This window comes from Panthera uncia, chromosome X (genome assembly GCF_023721935.1).
Source record: "Panthera uncia isolate 11264 chromosome X, Puncia_PCG_1.0, whole genome shotgun sequence".
NCBI classification, from domain to species: domain Eukaryota; kingdom Metazoa; phylum Chordata; class Mammalia; order Carnivora; family Felidae; genus Panthera; species Panthera uncia.
The window spans coordinates 121,896,439-121,911,619 of NC_064817.1; the positions used below are offsets into that span (position 1 = coordinate 121,896,439).

General features: G+C 43.6%; 2 protein-coding genes across 4 annotated transcripts; both read right to left on the minus strand.

Moving 5' to 3' along the window:
- Positions 1-5,401: 5,401 nt before the first annotated feature.
- On the minus strand, positions 5,402-15,107 carry CMC4 (C-X9-C motif containing 4). 3 transcript variants are annotated; one of them, XM_049644534.1, is made up of 3 exons: positions 14,621-15,107; positions 8,072-8,139; positions 5,402-5,768 (listed from the first exon to the last, which is right to left on the minus strand). In XM_049644534.1, the coding sequence occupies exons 2-3, from the start codon at positions 8,127-8,129 to the stop codon at positions 5,620-5,622; spliced, it is 207 nt and encodes a 68-aa protein (XP_049500491.1). In that variant the 5' UTR covers positions 8,130-8,139; positions 14,621-15,107; the 3' UTR covers positions 5,402-5,619. The 3 variants fall into 3 exon arrangements, with proteins under 3 accessions (XP_049500491.1, XP_049500494.1, XP_049500492.1); XM_049644537.1 differs by lacking the exon at positions 14,621-15,107 and adding an exon at positions 9,143-9,227; XM_049644535.1 differs by lacking the exon at positions 14,621-15,107 and adding an exon at positions 9,042-9,134.
- On the minus strand, positions 9,374-13,478 carry MTCP1 (mature T cell proliferation 1). Its single transcript, XM_049644533.1, has 4 exons — positions 9,997-13,478; positions 9,706-9,876; positions 9,573-9,624; positions 9,374-9,487 (listed from the first exon to the last, which is right to left on the minus strand). Exons 1-3 carry the CDS (start codon positions 10,099-10,101, stop codon positions 9,577-9,579), a joined length of 324 nt encoding a protein of 107 aa, XP_049500490.1. The 5' UTR covers positions 10,102-13,478; the 3' UTR covers positions 9,374-9,487; positions 9,573-9,576.
- Positions 15,108-15,181: the final 74 nt, after the last annotated feature.

A 15,181-nucleotide genomic window follows, 5' to 3' on the forward strand; every position in this document is an offset into this window, starting at 1 on the left:
TCACCTACCTGCAGTGATCATCAGATTATAGCTGGTTTTATCAAGTGTTTTGAAACAAATACAGATGTATCATTTCATTATATTTAAGTACGTGTCTCTAAAAGGTAACAACTGTTTTTAAAAATCATGAATACAGTACCCTACTGTCATACCAAAAACTTAACAGTAATCCCTTAATATCATGAGTTATCCGGCCAGTTTTCAAAATTTCCCATCTCCAAGGTTTTACATTTTGGTTTGTTTGAATCAGTATCCATATGACATATACCCACATTGCATTCAGATGGTCTGTTTAAGTCTCTTTTAATGCTGTATGTTCTTTTTTGTTTGTTTGTTTGTTTGTTTTTGGCCTGCAATATATTTATTGAAGACACTGAGTTATTTGTCCCTTAATTTTCCCCATTCTGCTTCTGAGGCCTGGGTCCCTGGATTATGCCATGTCATTCACCCAGCCCAATAGAATGGTGACTGATTTACTTAAGTAAATCCTAACTGAAGTGCCCTGTGCCCCTGTGGGTTGCGTGACAGGGAGAGTGGCCACTGGCTGCCTCTCTAGTGGGGTGGGAGTTGCCTTATATCCATCCGTTTTTCCGTGATTATTGGCCATGACAACAGAGATGGGCAGGTCATTCTAAGCTTTGAGCAGGTTGTCGTAGATAATAGGTTGAAATAAGATCCATAGGCCTCTCCTGAAGTTTATTCCCAGCTGGCTGCTTCTGGGGCCCTAAGGTGCGTGGTGAAGGTCAGTGTTGCAGGTTGGCCTCCCGCTGCTGCCGTGAGAATGAGCCTGAGCTCTGCCCACCGCTTGTGGCTGTGCTCTGGGGCCTGTGGGGGAGGACTGGGTGCGCGCATTTATGGAGTCGCTACTTTGAGGCCCTGTTGCCAGCGGCATTGCTTGAAGATGGTGAAGTGGGAGGTAAGATTTCCCCCCAAAGAACAGCTGCCAGCCCTTCATGCAAAACCGAGCTACGAGGAGCCGGCAACTTTTTTTCATTTGATTACCGAGGCCTGTTTAGCGAGGCACGCTTTTCTCCAGTACCCCGGGTGCAATAACGTGTTGGGCTTCCTTTTTAGTGGTGGAGGAAGAGACCGGTTTTTCCTTGACCGACAGAGGTATGCGGCGTGGCCGGGGTTTTGGCGCCCCCTGCTGGCAGGCGTGTGGTAACAGCACATTTGGGCCTGCCCTACCCGGTGGTCGGAACACTCGTGAGGTTTTTCTCCCCTTTGCCCCTCGGCCCCGTGCATCCCACCGCGCCCTGTCTGTCCCCTCCCGAGTCACCTTGGCTCCTCCCGGCGTCCTCGCACTCCGGGCCACCCTCTGACCCACAGTCGCTCCCGCGATGGGACTAGGTAGGATGGGGACGTGGGCCTGATAAGAGCAGAGCTCTAATGCCTGAGTTCCTTCTCCCTGAAGTTCGCCCTGGTGTCAGAGGAGAGAGGAGAGGGGAAAGGGGTCCGGGGTCGCTTTCAGTTTAGGGCTGCTGCCGCTCAGCCTCAAAAACAACTCCAGTGTTTTCAGTCCCGCTGAGGTGCCGCGTCATTGCTGAGCAGCCCGGTTATCATTAGTGTCATCATCTTAAGGTACGTTTTCTTCCCGCTGCCTGTGTGGACTTCACGTTTGCTCCCAGTCTCTCACCACTGAGTTTCAGGACATTCATCAAACCCCGGGAGTCTTGGCTCCCCTCCCCTCCCCTCCCTCGGTCAGAGTGCCCCTTACTGGACCTGGTCAGTCACTGTCTCATGGATGCTGGCAGAAGACAGGACATTAATGAAGTTGCAGAACAGTATCCTAGAAGGAACAAACCTTTCGGAACTCTAGGAACTCTGGCTAACACACTCGTGGGTTGGGTGCTTCAGGTTTCAAAATGTGGCTACTGTATAGTTAACTACTGTAAGAATGTTCTATCATCCTTTGACACTCGGCAGCAAGATGGGCACGGCCAGTGGCTGGGCTCTTATTTGAAAACTCTACTTTTCTATAGTTTTAGAAAATGCGATAAATCTCGACTTGACAAAAATGATATAGAGATGGATTTGAAATTTCTGGAAATCACTAATGCTTCATGATGCTCTCAGTTTCTTCCCTGAGGGAAACTCCACGAAGGCAAAGTTAGGCTGCTGCCCTCTCTGCTCCTTCCACCAACATATCTCCATGGTTGCTTTGTCATGAAGTCCAGGGATGGGGCCTTCTTAATCAATCACTTATACAAGGTTAGTGTGATCTCTTGGGGAATTGGGCAGAAAATATATATCCTATCCTGAAACTGATTTCCCAGAAATCATATGTTCTGTGATGTTTACTTCTTAAGGAATCATGAACTTTAAGAGCACTATTTTTCTAAACACACTTGATAGTGTTCCATTCTTTTCACGTTAAAAACAGTCGACTCACCTTATTGACTCACCTCAACTGTCTACCTTTCTGAATTTAAAATGGTAAGAACTACTATTAGGATTACTGAGAGCAGTGGAAAGTTACAAAGTACTGATTTCACCGGTCGGGTTCCTCGGGGCAGCCTGACTTTTGGACACACCTCATGGGTTTCTCAAGAGCAGCCGAGGTTGACAAGCACTGAAGCACAGAGTTGGAACCTGGTGCTAAAAAAGTTAGAGCTCTGCTGTTAAGTGACTACTTAACAGACCTTTAAAGCCTTTTAAATTAAGTGCCATATAACCGGAGGCCTTCTGGATACCGAACACAAGTGTGATATTACAGTTTATTAAATGGTTAGAAGTTGTGGGGAGTGGATGCAGGGAGGGGAGTTGTCACATAATGGTAGATCAGGAGCTTCTGTCGTCAATGGGTGCTGAAGTTCTTGGGTGAAAAGTAGTGGGGTATGGCCCAACATATCACCCCACAAATGACATACCCATTATAAGGGGGAAGACTGACTTTCCAGTGGAAAGTTAACCAAGTGATTCACCTTGGCACCGCCAGCCCACTTAGAGGCTACAAGGGAGGAGACCATGGTTCTCACCGTCCCAGTTCCTCCCTGGAGACTGACATTCAGCACTAACCATGGTCCCTAACACATAAAAACACTGGATGAATGTTCAACTTCTCTATTTTATTAGTGGCTATTTTATTTTTCTGTGTGCCATGATGGCTGAGAAGAATCAGATTTAAATTAATGTCTGCCAATAGATGTTAACTTCAACTGAGACAGGACTGATTTTACAGATAGGAAGGAACAATGGATTTGAGGCTTTAAAAGGCCTAAATAAAGTAGTATACCCTAGAAGAAAAAAATTCAAAACAGTGTGAAACTTGAGTAGTTAACTCAGTTAAAATAGTGTTTTTAATAAAGCACAGTCATGTAGTGGTTCCTAATGTAAATCCTAGTACCACTATCAACTCATAATTTTAAATGTAATTTATATTTTTATATGATGTAAACATAGTTGTAAATGTTTTATTAAATTGTTTCAGTCTTAACACAAGAGTTCACTTAAATGATTTCACGAGAACGTAGCACTGTCACCTTGGTCTGTGGATCAAACATCTCTAAGGCAGCATTGCTCCACGTCTCTCTGGAGAATGTTCACCCTCAGAGGTGCTGTCTGCAAAATGGGTTCGCTGGGCACACTGTGGCAAGTACTGCATACAGTAGTCCTTTCCAAAGGATCATAATTTACGGTAGCATTTTAAAAGCTTTGAAGTCTTACAGGAAAGACACCTGTTCCCTTATGTCCAACCTGGCATTCTCCAAACTTATCTGCCATGGAAACCTTTCCCCCCCTTGTCTTATAGCAATTCCTAGAAACACTTTAGGGAATGCTGCTTTAAAAGAACAGTTGGTCTCAAATGACAATGGTATTTGAGTATCGGGGACTGCCTTATCTTAGTCCATTCACAGCAAGATGGCCGTCTGTGAACCAGGAAGGAGGTTCTCACCAGACACTGAATCTGCCGGGGCCTTGATCCTGGACTTGCAGCCTCCAGAGCTGTGAGGAATACATGTCTGTTGTTCATAAGCCACCTCATCTGTGGCATTTCGTTGCAGTCTGAAGGGCCTGAGACAGGCACACAGCAGGATCTGTTTCTGCTCCTGATTAGACAGTCATCTTTTTCTTTCTTCGGTTAGCGGGGAGGCAGGGTGGAATGACGGTGGTTCTAGCATCTGTTTGAGGAAAGGCAATGGCCTGTTTGCTACTGTCACTCCAGTACTACTACATGAAGCCGCTGACAACTGTCAACAGGCTTCCTTCAGCAGCCTTGTCTTACCATCATCAGGAGCTGCTGTAATGTTTTGATTATAAAGATATAAAGAGTAGATAAACCATCTAAGAATTCTGTTGCTACCTGACTTCCAATGAAGCATTTTTTTCCCCAGTTTTCTCATGATAAGTTAGGGGTCATTAACCATTATCAGAGTCATTTCTAGGCCTTTCCTACTGCTCACTGAACAAATATTAAGTGTCTTCTTGCTAGGCCCTGTGGTGGCGATGTAAAAGTGGAAGAAAATGCTCTTACTGGCATCCGAAAGGGTACTTTGCTCAGAATTACTGGAAATGCAGCAGGTACGGAGTTGGGTTAGAGACATCTTTGAATTGCGCCTGCATTGTGTGGAAGTTCTTCCCCCCAGCACAGGACTGATTTTAGGAACGGAACCAGTAGTCTGAAAAATGCTAAAGAGAATGCATTAACACCTATGTTTATAGCCTTAATACATTTAGTACTCTTATGTGTTTCTTCCACCACCACCAAACGATTCTCCAATTCTCAGCAGACACTGACTAGATAGCCTACAGATTCAGTTATGACCCTATCTACCTGGAATCAGTGTCAGATCCCACAGGTTAAGGGCTCAGTCCAACAAGAGTGCCCCCAATTCAGACACCTGTCAAGTGCAGATTGTCACCTGTGCTTCTCACTCACTGGCTATAAATGTCAGCTTCCCAATGACATTCGCCTTGGGTTTGATTCATTTGCTAGAGTAGCTCACAGAACTCGGAAAAAACATTTACTTAGACATTTACCAGCTTATTATAAAGGATACAGATGAACAGCCAGATGGCGAGGCACATAGGGTAGGGTCCCATGCAGAGGAGCTCCTGTCCAAACCCAGTCCCTTGGGGTTTTTAAAGAGGCTTCATTACATAGGCCATTGGCGATTGATTCAACCTGCAGCCCCTCTCCCCTCCCGAAAGGTGGGGGGACTGGGGGGTTGAGAGTTCCAACCCTTGAATCACACAGTTGGTTCCCCTGGCCACCAGACCCCATCCATAGGTTACTCAGGGGCTTTCCAAAAGTGACCTCATTAATGTGACAAGACACCTTTATCACTCTTATCACTTAGGAAATTCCAAGGGTTTTAGGAGCTCTGTGCCAGGAAAGGAGACAAAGACCAAATGTATATTTCTTATAAGTCACAATATCACAAGTACTAAATCACACTTTTTCACTTCACAGGTTTATTTTAGCAGCTCGGTTTTATTACATTCTACGTATTTAATATATTTATATTTATATCCATTCTGCATAGATGGCATATTCATTAACTTTTATAGTTGACTTTTTCATTTGGTATTTGCTGCTACCTGGCCCGAAGAATCAGGAAGACAAATACAACTCGCTTGGTGGAAACATGGTGCAGCATTTCACTTGTCAGCAGAACTCTACTTTGCTGTAGGCTTCAGTGTCAGCTTTTCTTCCTCCTCATTTTCGAATCCCGAACAGACGAGAGATCTTCCCTTAGGATATCGAGCACAACACTTCCGCAGTTCTTGGATGACAGCCTGACACTTAGATTCCATGTAGTTGTTGGCTGCAAAACAGACACGCAGACCCTAGTCATGATCTCACAGAGCTAAGGCCCGGGGAGGTTCAGATCAGTGCCTCCCACTCCTTTTAACTTTCTTGTATCTCCAGACGTGGAAGAAAGAGGATGTACCCAGGTCCACTTAATTCTTTCTGAGGTAGAGACCAATCAACAGGCTAATTACAAATAAAAGCACGATTTACAAAGTGGTTGAAGGAACTTTATATATCATTTCCTTTTCTTTAAAATTCATTTAATAGCTTATGTGCCCTCTTCTAGAACACCGGCGGCTGCAGAATCTCCGCAAGCTCAGAACGGTTCTTACGCTTTTCAAGGGTTGTAAACCCACCCCACGTACCCACCCACACCCTATACAACAAAGACCTGCTGGCCTGTAAAGCCTAAAATATTTACTGTTTGGCCCTTTACAGAAAATATGTGAAGACCCCTACTATACATAGACCCTATGTCAAGGAGAACTTGACCTAAAGGTTCTAGGTCAGCTGCACTTGATCTGAATCCTCTGCTGCTAAAATGGGGTGCATGGGAGTTAGTCCAGGATTAAAAAAAGAAAACAATTCATGCTGAGTGGTTGAGTCCAGACTTGGAGCCAGACCAAAGAGGTTCAAATCCTCACTGTGCCCCTTATAGTAGTGTGACCCTGGACAAGTTATATAACTTCTGTGTCAATTTCCCCATCTATAAAATGGGGGTCAATAATAGCATCTACCTCATGGATGAAAGGATTCAATGACTTAATATGTTTAAAATCCTTATGGCTGTGCTTAATGCTAACTCTTAGCCCTCCCACCCTCACTCCTCCCACACTATAGCAAGGGAGTGTCTCTACCTTGATTCTTGTTCTTCCTTAGCCATAGGTTGCTAATTCAAATAAGGTAAGAATTTATTTGGGAGAAGGAATTGTGAAAAACAGTTTTTACTTTTTCTTAAGTTTGGAGGAAGTGAAGAGGATGAATAAAGTAGCATTATCATTATACATTAATATTTTAGATTAAAAGATATTTATGGGGGTGCCTGGGTGGCTCCGTCATTTGAGCACCCTGCTTCGGCTCAGGTCATGATCTCGCAGTTCATGGATTTGAGCCCTGCATCGGGCTCTGTGCTGACAGCTCAGAGCCTGCAGCCTGCTTCGGATTCTGTGTCCCCCTCTCTCTCGCTGACCCTCTCTCAAAAGTAAATAAACATTAAAAAGATTTATGAAATATTGCTTACATCATAAAACGAAGAGTCCAAGAATGAAAGGTAAGAGGCAAAGGAAATGAACAAGAGTTTTCTTTAGTGGTGAATCTCTGGGTAAATTTGTAACATGGTTCCTTCTGACCCTTCTACATTTTCATAGGCATCCATCTCCATTAGTTAAATAATGGGAAAAATTATCAAAAGTGTCAGTTTTGAAATTCAAAAAGCCTTGTAGCTTTTTCTATCTGTTCTTCTGCCAATAATCATTTGCTGATTAAAAAAAAAATCTTCTAGCATTTGGCCAAACTTTTTGGCCAATTTAAAACCAGGTTGGGGGAGAAAACCAAGTGGACAAATCACATCAAATATGCTTTACTTGAAATTTGCTTTTACCTTTAAGACTTAGTTGCTAACTTCAGCAGCCTAAATTCCAGTTGTTTTTTTCAACCCCCACTTCCAACCTGATTGCTTTTAAAAAGTGAGTTGTCAGCCACAATGAAGTATAACCAACACATTTAAAACTAGTCTTTTTAAAAAAGGACTTTGCTTGAGGAACCTGGGTCACTCAGTTGGTTAAGCGTCTGACTCTTGATTTTGGCTCAGGTCATGATCTCGTGGTTCATGAGTTCAAGCCCCTGTGTCGGGCTCTGCACTGACAGCACGGAGCCTGCTTGGGATTCTCTCTGACCCTCCTCCAGATTATGCTCGCCCTTTCTCTCAAAATAAACAAACAAACATAAAAAAAGGACTTTGCTCAGCTTAGTAACTCTCAACTCTGGCTGTACATTAAAATAACCTGGTTAGCTTTTTAGACTGATTCCTGCCCAGAACCCATCCTCAGGAAGTTCGATTTAATTGTTCTAGGCAAGTGTTTAAAGCTCTTCAGGTGATTCTAATGTACAACCAGGATTGCAAACAGCAAGCTTATATCACATCACTTTTTATTTTCTGCATCTTTGATGATACAATGAGGAAAATCTTCAGGATAATTACAGAAATATTACATTTGAGAGGAGTTAATATTGTCTGCTAATAAAAAGAAAAATTGGTCTCTTGTAGTTAATTCACAGGTAAAGTGGAAAAATATAAAAAAGCATTTCACATACTACCTTGTAAACATTTCTGTATTTCACAGGCTTGTTTCTGGCACGGATCCTTCTGCGGCATATCCAGAAAACTAAAATAAGAAAAATGATTTTTATTTTGTCTTTTATCCATAAAGACTTTAAAGCCCTTATAGATGGAATTTTCTTCTGAGACAACTAGGTATGCTAGAAAACATTTGCACTAAAAAATACTCTTCCCATTCATAGGATGAATCAAGTGTATTTTTATAATATCCATTTCATTCAATTTGGAAGCTATGAGTAGCTTTACATGAAAAAAGAACCCTTGAATTCAATCCACTCATCTTGAATACTGTAAACCAATGTTGGGCTAGAGGAGCCCACTGCTCAGATCTATCATTCACAGAACCACTCTTGGTAAGTCATTAAACTCCTTGCAATTTTTCCGTATAATTCATGTGTAAATTGGGGACCATTCCTACCCAACTCCAAGCATTAATGGAAGGACTAAGTGTGATGAAATATATAAAGTACACACAATAGTGCCTGGAAGGAAGGCAGTAAGGACTCAATACATGGTAGCCGTGATTCCCAAGATGTAAAAAGTAAAAACCTTACTTTTAATGTACATAAACAGTTATGACTACTTTAACTCAGGAAATTATCAGGTAGTAAATGCTTTCCTAGGAATCAGCAATATTTGGTGCTATTATTACTTCCTGAGAAAGGTGCTAGGTAAGCAGCTAAAATATTTTTTGGAGCTCTTACAGAAACCAACTTATTTAAAATATCTATAACCAGAGAACGAATTTAAGTGCCCATGATTTTGATCGGCAACTTCTAATAATTTGAAGGCACGACTGCAGAAAGGAAAAAGGCCCAGGAGCCTTGGTAGCTAATTTCATTGATTGAAACGACCTCCTTTTGTTTCAGAGCCCCCTAAATTCTCAGTAGATCCAAGTTAGGTCAGTACTGGGATGGGAAACACCGGAGCAAAACCTCGGATATTTACAGGACGGGAGAAGGAAAGGCAGGTGAATTGCTGCAGGGCAAATAAGCGACAAATAGATGTTGATGCTGCTAGCAGCTGCTCTCTTCTCTCTAAATCAGTACCAAGTCCTTGGCGGTCAGGTGCTGACTTTTGTGGGACTCATCAGATCCCAGTTCCAGCTGATGATGTCCATGAAAGGTTCCATGGCAATTTCCAAAGGAGTCGACTTCAAGTTACGTGTCCTGACTAAGTGCTTTTGTTGACTTGCTTTCTGCCTGTGTAACCCCCTCTCTGCAGTTCCACTTGTGCTGTTGGTCATGACCCTTCCTACGCTTCTGCGTTCTTGAGCAGTTGTTCAACCCACTCCCTCCCCCCAGGCCCACAGGTGGGTGCACTGCAGTGGTGGATGAAGTGATTGCCATGTACTGAACAGAACAGAGGAGCATATCTTCCTAGAATCCCAGCACCTGGAAAAAAAATAGATCATTAAAATCACCACAGCCAAAGAGAGTGAAAAAGAAGGGAGAACGGGGGATAAATAGAAATACATACCAGGTTAATCATCAGGCAAAAGCTTAAGCAACAGCTCCTGTACTCCCCTGACCTGTCAGAAAAAGAAAAGTTTATAGAGTACTCCGTTGTAAGAGCCCCAGTACAATGGAAAATGATTAAGCAACATGGGTACCATTAAATGATGCTGGATCTGCCACAAGCGAGAGTTGTTATCCATGTAGCGCTCCTCAGGGTAGAGTTGCCACATGAGAGGTAGCTGGGAGGTAAGAAGGTGACTCGGCCTAGCTGCGTCACCTAAGGGAACCTGAACTTGCTGGACTCGTGCCCTTAGGAAACTCGTCTCCTAATGGAAAAAAAATGATCAAAAATAAAAGCAAACGTTTCAGGATACTGAGACTGGCTAGAAACCAAGTTGCTTCAAAGCAAAATCGATAAAAAAAATAAGCAAAATACAAACACTTACCTCTTCCACGACGGCCACCCACGTGCGCTGGTATTCGTCGCGGTAGATACCCTCTTGGTGAACCCAGAGGTGATCGGGTGGAGCCCCTGCATCCTCTCCTGCCATTCTGGGCTTTGGGTTCCAATTCTAGCCCTGTTTTTCTCCACCTAAGCCTGCAGCACCCGCGCACAGGACACAGGTGTGACTTTTTGGGTTTGAATGAACTCGCCAGTGAGCAAGGTGACCCGGTACTAGCAACACCAACCAGAACCAAAACTCATACACGTCTACTTGCACAGCCTAAATAGAGCCGAGGCCATCTGAAGCTGCCTGCAGGACACTGAAGTGACGCTCAGCAGTGTCTTGGGTAATGCTAACTGTTGACTGCGAAGCACGAAGCTCCTCAGGAAGCCAGGCAGTGGTCTCCCAATCTTTGCATTTACAAAGCAGCATCTGACCAAGTGTGGTTAGCAACGGAGTGTGCACAGCAGGGTGCTAAGGGCACTCAATTGGGCAAGAAAGCAGTATAACAACGGACCTGGGTGTGCCGTATCTCCCAGGTAAAAGTCCCTTCCAAACAGCTCCATTTTTAAAAGATTGTGAAGGCTGAATTATGTACGTTGCTAAATTGAAATTAAAAGTTTGTTTTAAGACAAACGACCTATTTGTCAGCTTACTTAGAAAGGTTACTTATGTCAGTTGGGCATTTCCAGAAGGGGGTTTTCATGTTAGGAAAAATATTTAAGATAGCTTCATGGAATTCTAAAGCTGCAAAACACCTTGGCGATCATGGTGATTTGAGGCTGAGAGCAAATGATAGTTATCCATCTAGGTCCTTGTTTCATTTTAGTAATGCTTCAGGATGTCACAGGAGCCCATTTCTCCATTGAGGTGTGCATTTAAATTCTGATTTCCCAAGTCAGAGGGCCAGAAAAACCCCTCTGCTTTTTGGTGTAAAGGAAGCAAAGGTACTGGGCAAAATCCTTCCATCACACAGATTAGGCTCTAACCCCATAAGGATCTCTTTGTACCTGGCTTCTACTGTCACGGCACAATTTCACTGTATTTCTACCTCTGACAGCACAGGTACAGCATTGGGGGATCTGCCCCCACAAAACAAAGGCCTCCTGTTCCCCTTGGGTGGCCTTTAGGTAGAAGAGGAGCTGCCACACACCTTTGGAAGTTGTTAAGCCATTAAACTGAGATTGTCCACAGCAAATGAGATGCCAGAACAGAGGATGATGCAGCCCAGGAAAAAGCTAGAAAGAACTAACTGAGCTAAACCAAATCCTCTTTTCAAGGACAACAATCTGAGTCTGATTTTTCCCCCCTTAACAACTGTTAGTTCACCATCCCTAAAAGTAGAAAATATCTTTTATAGAGTTAGGAAATGGTCTTATCTCAGTGGTTAATTTCAGAGCATTATGGTTGCTTCAGCCATTGTATCCTGAATGGAGGTGACTCTGAGCCCATCCTAAGCTTCTAGGCCTCTCTCCTTCCAAACTCACCTAAAGTGGAACCCCTTCCCCTTCGCCAAATCCCAGTTTCTCTCAGTTATCTTGGACTTCTTCATCTTGTTCAGTTGCTACATCCTATCTGTCACCAATTCTAGGAAGCACCACTACCACTGTATTTGAGACTAATTTTCCCCTAAATACTAGGCTCATTACTAGCTCCAAAGGTTTGCTCTTGCTTTCTCCTTGCCTAAAATGCTTCCACAGGCCATTTTCTGTATGCCTTTTAGGACCACTGCAACATTTATGTCTAAGCTCTTACTCATATTTTGGCCTCTGATTTAAATTGCCTTGCACATTTGCTTTGCTTATTTCACAAGTCCTGTCTCCCTTCAAAGACCGTATTATAAGCTCTTTGATTCACAGGAATGATACACTACTGAGCACCCCAAGTCTCAAATACTAGTCAGTGTCCTTGTGAGTAGGTGGACATATATGCTGACAAGGGAAATGGATAAATATCACATATACAAGAGTAGAGATTGATTCTCTAGGTGTACTATATGACTACATATTTTTTGAAAGCTATTTTTTTTCCATTTAGTAGACACAATCATTCTGCCTCTCCTCTTCCCAAGGGCTTTTGGAAAAGAGAGATAGTAAATACGAATGTTAAAATAAAGTATATTAATGTCTGGATTTTGAGTACAAAAGAAGTGTGGCCATTTAATAAAAAATAGAAACCAAGTGTTAAGGGTTTCAGTATCGTTTCAAGTTCACAGGTAGATTCACTCACAGACAACCATCAATATCCTGACATTTAAACTTGTCTTGGATGAAAAGTAAAATGTTAGTGGTTATGCTGACATTAAAAGGGAATGATTCCAGTGGTATAGAGGGCAAACAAATTGGAGATGATAGTGTGAGTTACTATGAATCACTACAAAGAGGCCCATGAGTCACTACAAAATATTCTCAGAAGAAAGGCAGTGTGATGTGCTGCTGTGACCTAAAGACCAACATGCTGGGCATCAGCAGCATGAGCCTGGGAACAAACCCCAGCACATGACCCTGGACTTGTGTGTGCTACCACTTAGACACAGCATGAAGGCCCAGTGAAAGGCAAGGGCAGTGGCCAAGGGACTGAGAAACTGCCATGTGAGCTCAAAGCACAACATCCTTACCGAAGCAGAAAGTGACTGGGAAAGCGTGAGATCAAAGACCACAAAATACCAGGTTGTAGGAATTGAGCACCATGTCTCTAAAATATCATTCCTGGAACACTTTTCCCTACCTGTCTCTTTGGTCAAATAAGTTTGGGAATCTATAGTCATAAAAGCTGTGGCAAGTTACACAGTAAGGCGACTTTATTTTGTTTACCATTTCCCGAATTTATTTGACTAGAGAACATTTTTCTGCACATGAACCTTGTTCACAAACTTCAGAACTCCTTAAACTACTATGAATCTCTTAAATACTCAAGATAAACTGAGGTACACGGTGCAATGTAATACACAGAACATAAACTTGTTTCCCTCAACTCCAAGGAATACTACCATGTGCAAATTGAAATGGATTCAAACAGTGCTTATACTAGGTTTATCATCTGTTAAGGTACTAATACAGATTGTCCCCATGGGGGTGACCTTGTGTTATGGTCAGAGACCATAGTGGCCTACATGGACTATTTACTAGTATGGCATTTCGTAAGTTATGTTTTGAATGGATGATATATAACATAGGAGGGCTTTCGTAAGGAGTATAATTCCATTTACAGGTGTTTGGACAATTTTTAAGTATTAATTACTTGAAGACACTTTAGTTGAAGTGAATTAATCACCGGATTTAATTACAATGGGTGAAGTTACTCAGAACGTGTTCACTAGAGTTAGTCTGGCCTGGGTATGAATCCTGATTTTATCAGTGACTAGCTTTGTGACTAGACAAATTAACCTGTCTAGAGTTCAGTTTTTTGAGGTGTAAAATGAGAAACAAAGAACGTATTGATCATAATCGTCAGCAGTTATTTACCACTTCTTGTATGTTTTATATGTGTATATATACATATTATATATATTATATATATATATATAATATATATATATATATATAGGAAGTTGTGGACTGATTCTAATTGGAGCAGTTTCCATACAAAGGTATATCAAGGCTTAGTAGAGTGTCTAGGACATAAGTTTGCTGTAAATGTTAAGTTTTTTTTCTCCTGCAATTAAAGATTTAGAAATGTGCAATGCAGCGGCGAGTATTATGAAAGTCAGAGAATATCATTCTCGAATTTGAGAGTAACTGAGAGCAACGACAAAGGAAGGGGTGTTTTTTGTCTTGAAGGTATCTAAAGGTACTTTATAAAGTCAGAATATTCCATTGCTCAACATAATAATGAGAAGAATGGCCATCCTTGTCCTATTCCAGCAGGGCATATTCGCCATGAACAGTATCTGGAAATAATATATGGTGTAAACTTGACACTTTAGAGACAAAATGTAGATGGGTCCAATGTAATCGCACACTTGAAGTTTTGTCCCATATCCATGAGCATCAGAATGAATCATGGACACAGGTGCCATGTGAACCTTAAGCATTAGGTCAAAATGGAGGTTGGTGGCATATATGTGACAGGTAATCCCAGTGGATGTGGGCCCTATCTGTGGTGGGGAGAGTTGGGTTGGAACTGACTTCGGAGAAAAGAGCAAAGCATCAACACCTCTTCAAGTGGAACGTTGGGAATGTTCCCTTTCCAGTACTGCCATGTCTGCCTGGCTTCAACACTACACAGGGAATCGAGAAGCAGATCAAAGAAACATAAACACTGATGGGCTGTGGAGGCGGCAAGGCATAGATTTTCCTTTGCTTTAGAATGGTTCCTCACATCCACGTGTCATTCCTAAGCTTGGGAGTGGAAAGATCTGTACTTTTACCCGTGGCACGTTTGCCATTCCTGAAAAGAAAAGGACTTTTACGTACAGTTTCACCATATCTGATATCATCAGGACAAGGAGAGAGCTGAGGACACTTGTAGTGTGGATATGGGCTGCGATACATCCGACCTTCGGTGAAAGCTCACGTCCCCCATTCCCGTCCCTGTATCAAACAAGCAGGTACCTAAAAGCCAAGCTTCAGAGTGATACTTTTTCCGATACAGTATAGCACTGTTTCTGGAAGAGGTTACTCACATGAATATAATGTTTCTTGGGCTACTTAATCCGCCTCAGGAGCCGCGAGGCTAAAACTTCCAGGTCCCCCGCCCTGGGCCACTCAAGGCAGGATCGGGACGTGAGCCTGGGGCGGGCCGAGGTCACCCGAACCGAAGTTAGGAGGCGAGGGCCGGCAACCGGAAGTGCTCCGGGGAGAGTTGTACGAGATTCGGGGCCGTAACTTGGAAGCAAACCGAAATAAAATAAAACCTGAACTGTCTTAGGACCCAATTTCAACCGAGCGTCCCCCGGACTCAGGAGGCCGGCGCGCGCGGCGAGGCCGCCTTAAAGGGCTGTCCCCGGAGCGTGTAGGCCGCGTACGGCTCTCTTCGGCGGGCGGGCAAAATGGGCGCGGGCGCTCGACAGGCGCCGGCCCGGCCGCCCGGGCGCCGCTCACAGACCACGTCCGCCCGCGGCCCTCGAGCGCCGCCTCCCTGCCGACCCCGCCACCCGGCCTGACGCCCCGACCGCGGCCGGCTACCGCCCTCCGCCCGACGGCCACGCCCGCCCCGACCGGCGCGGGCGTCTCCCAGGTGCCGC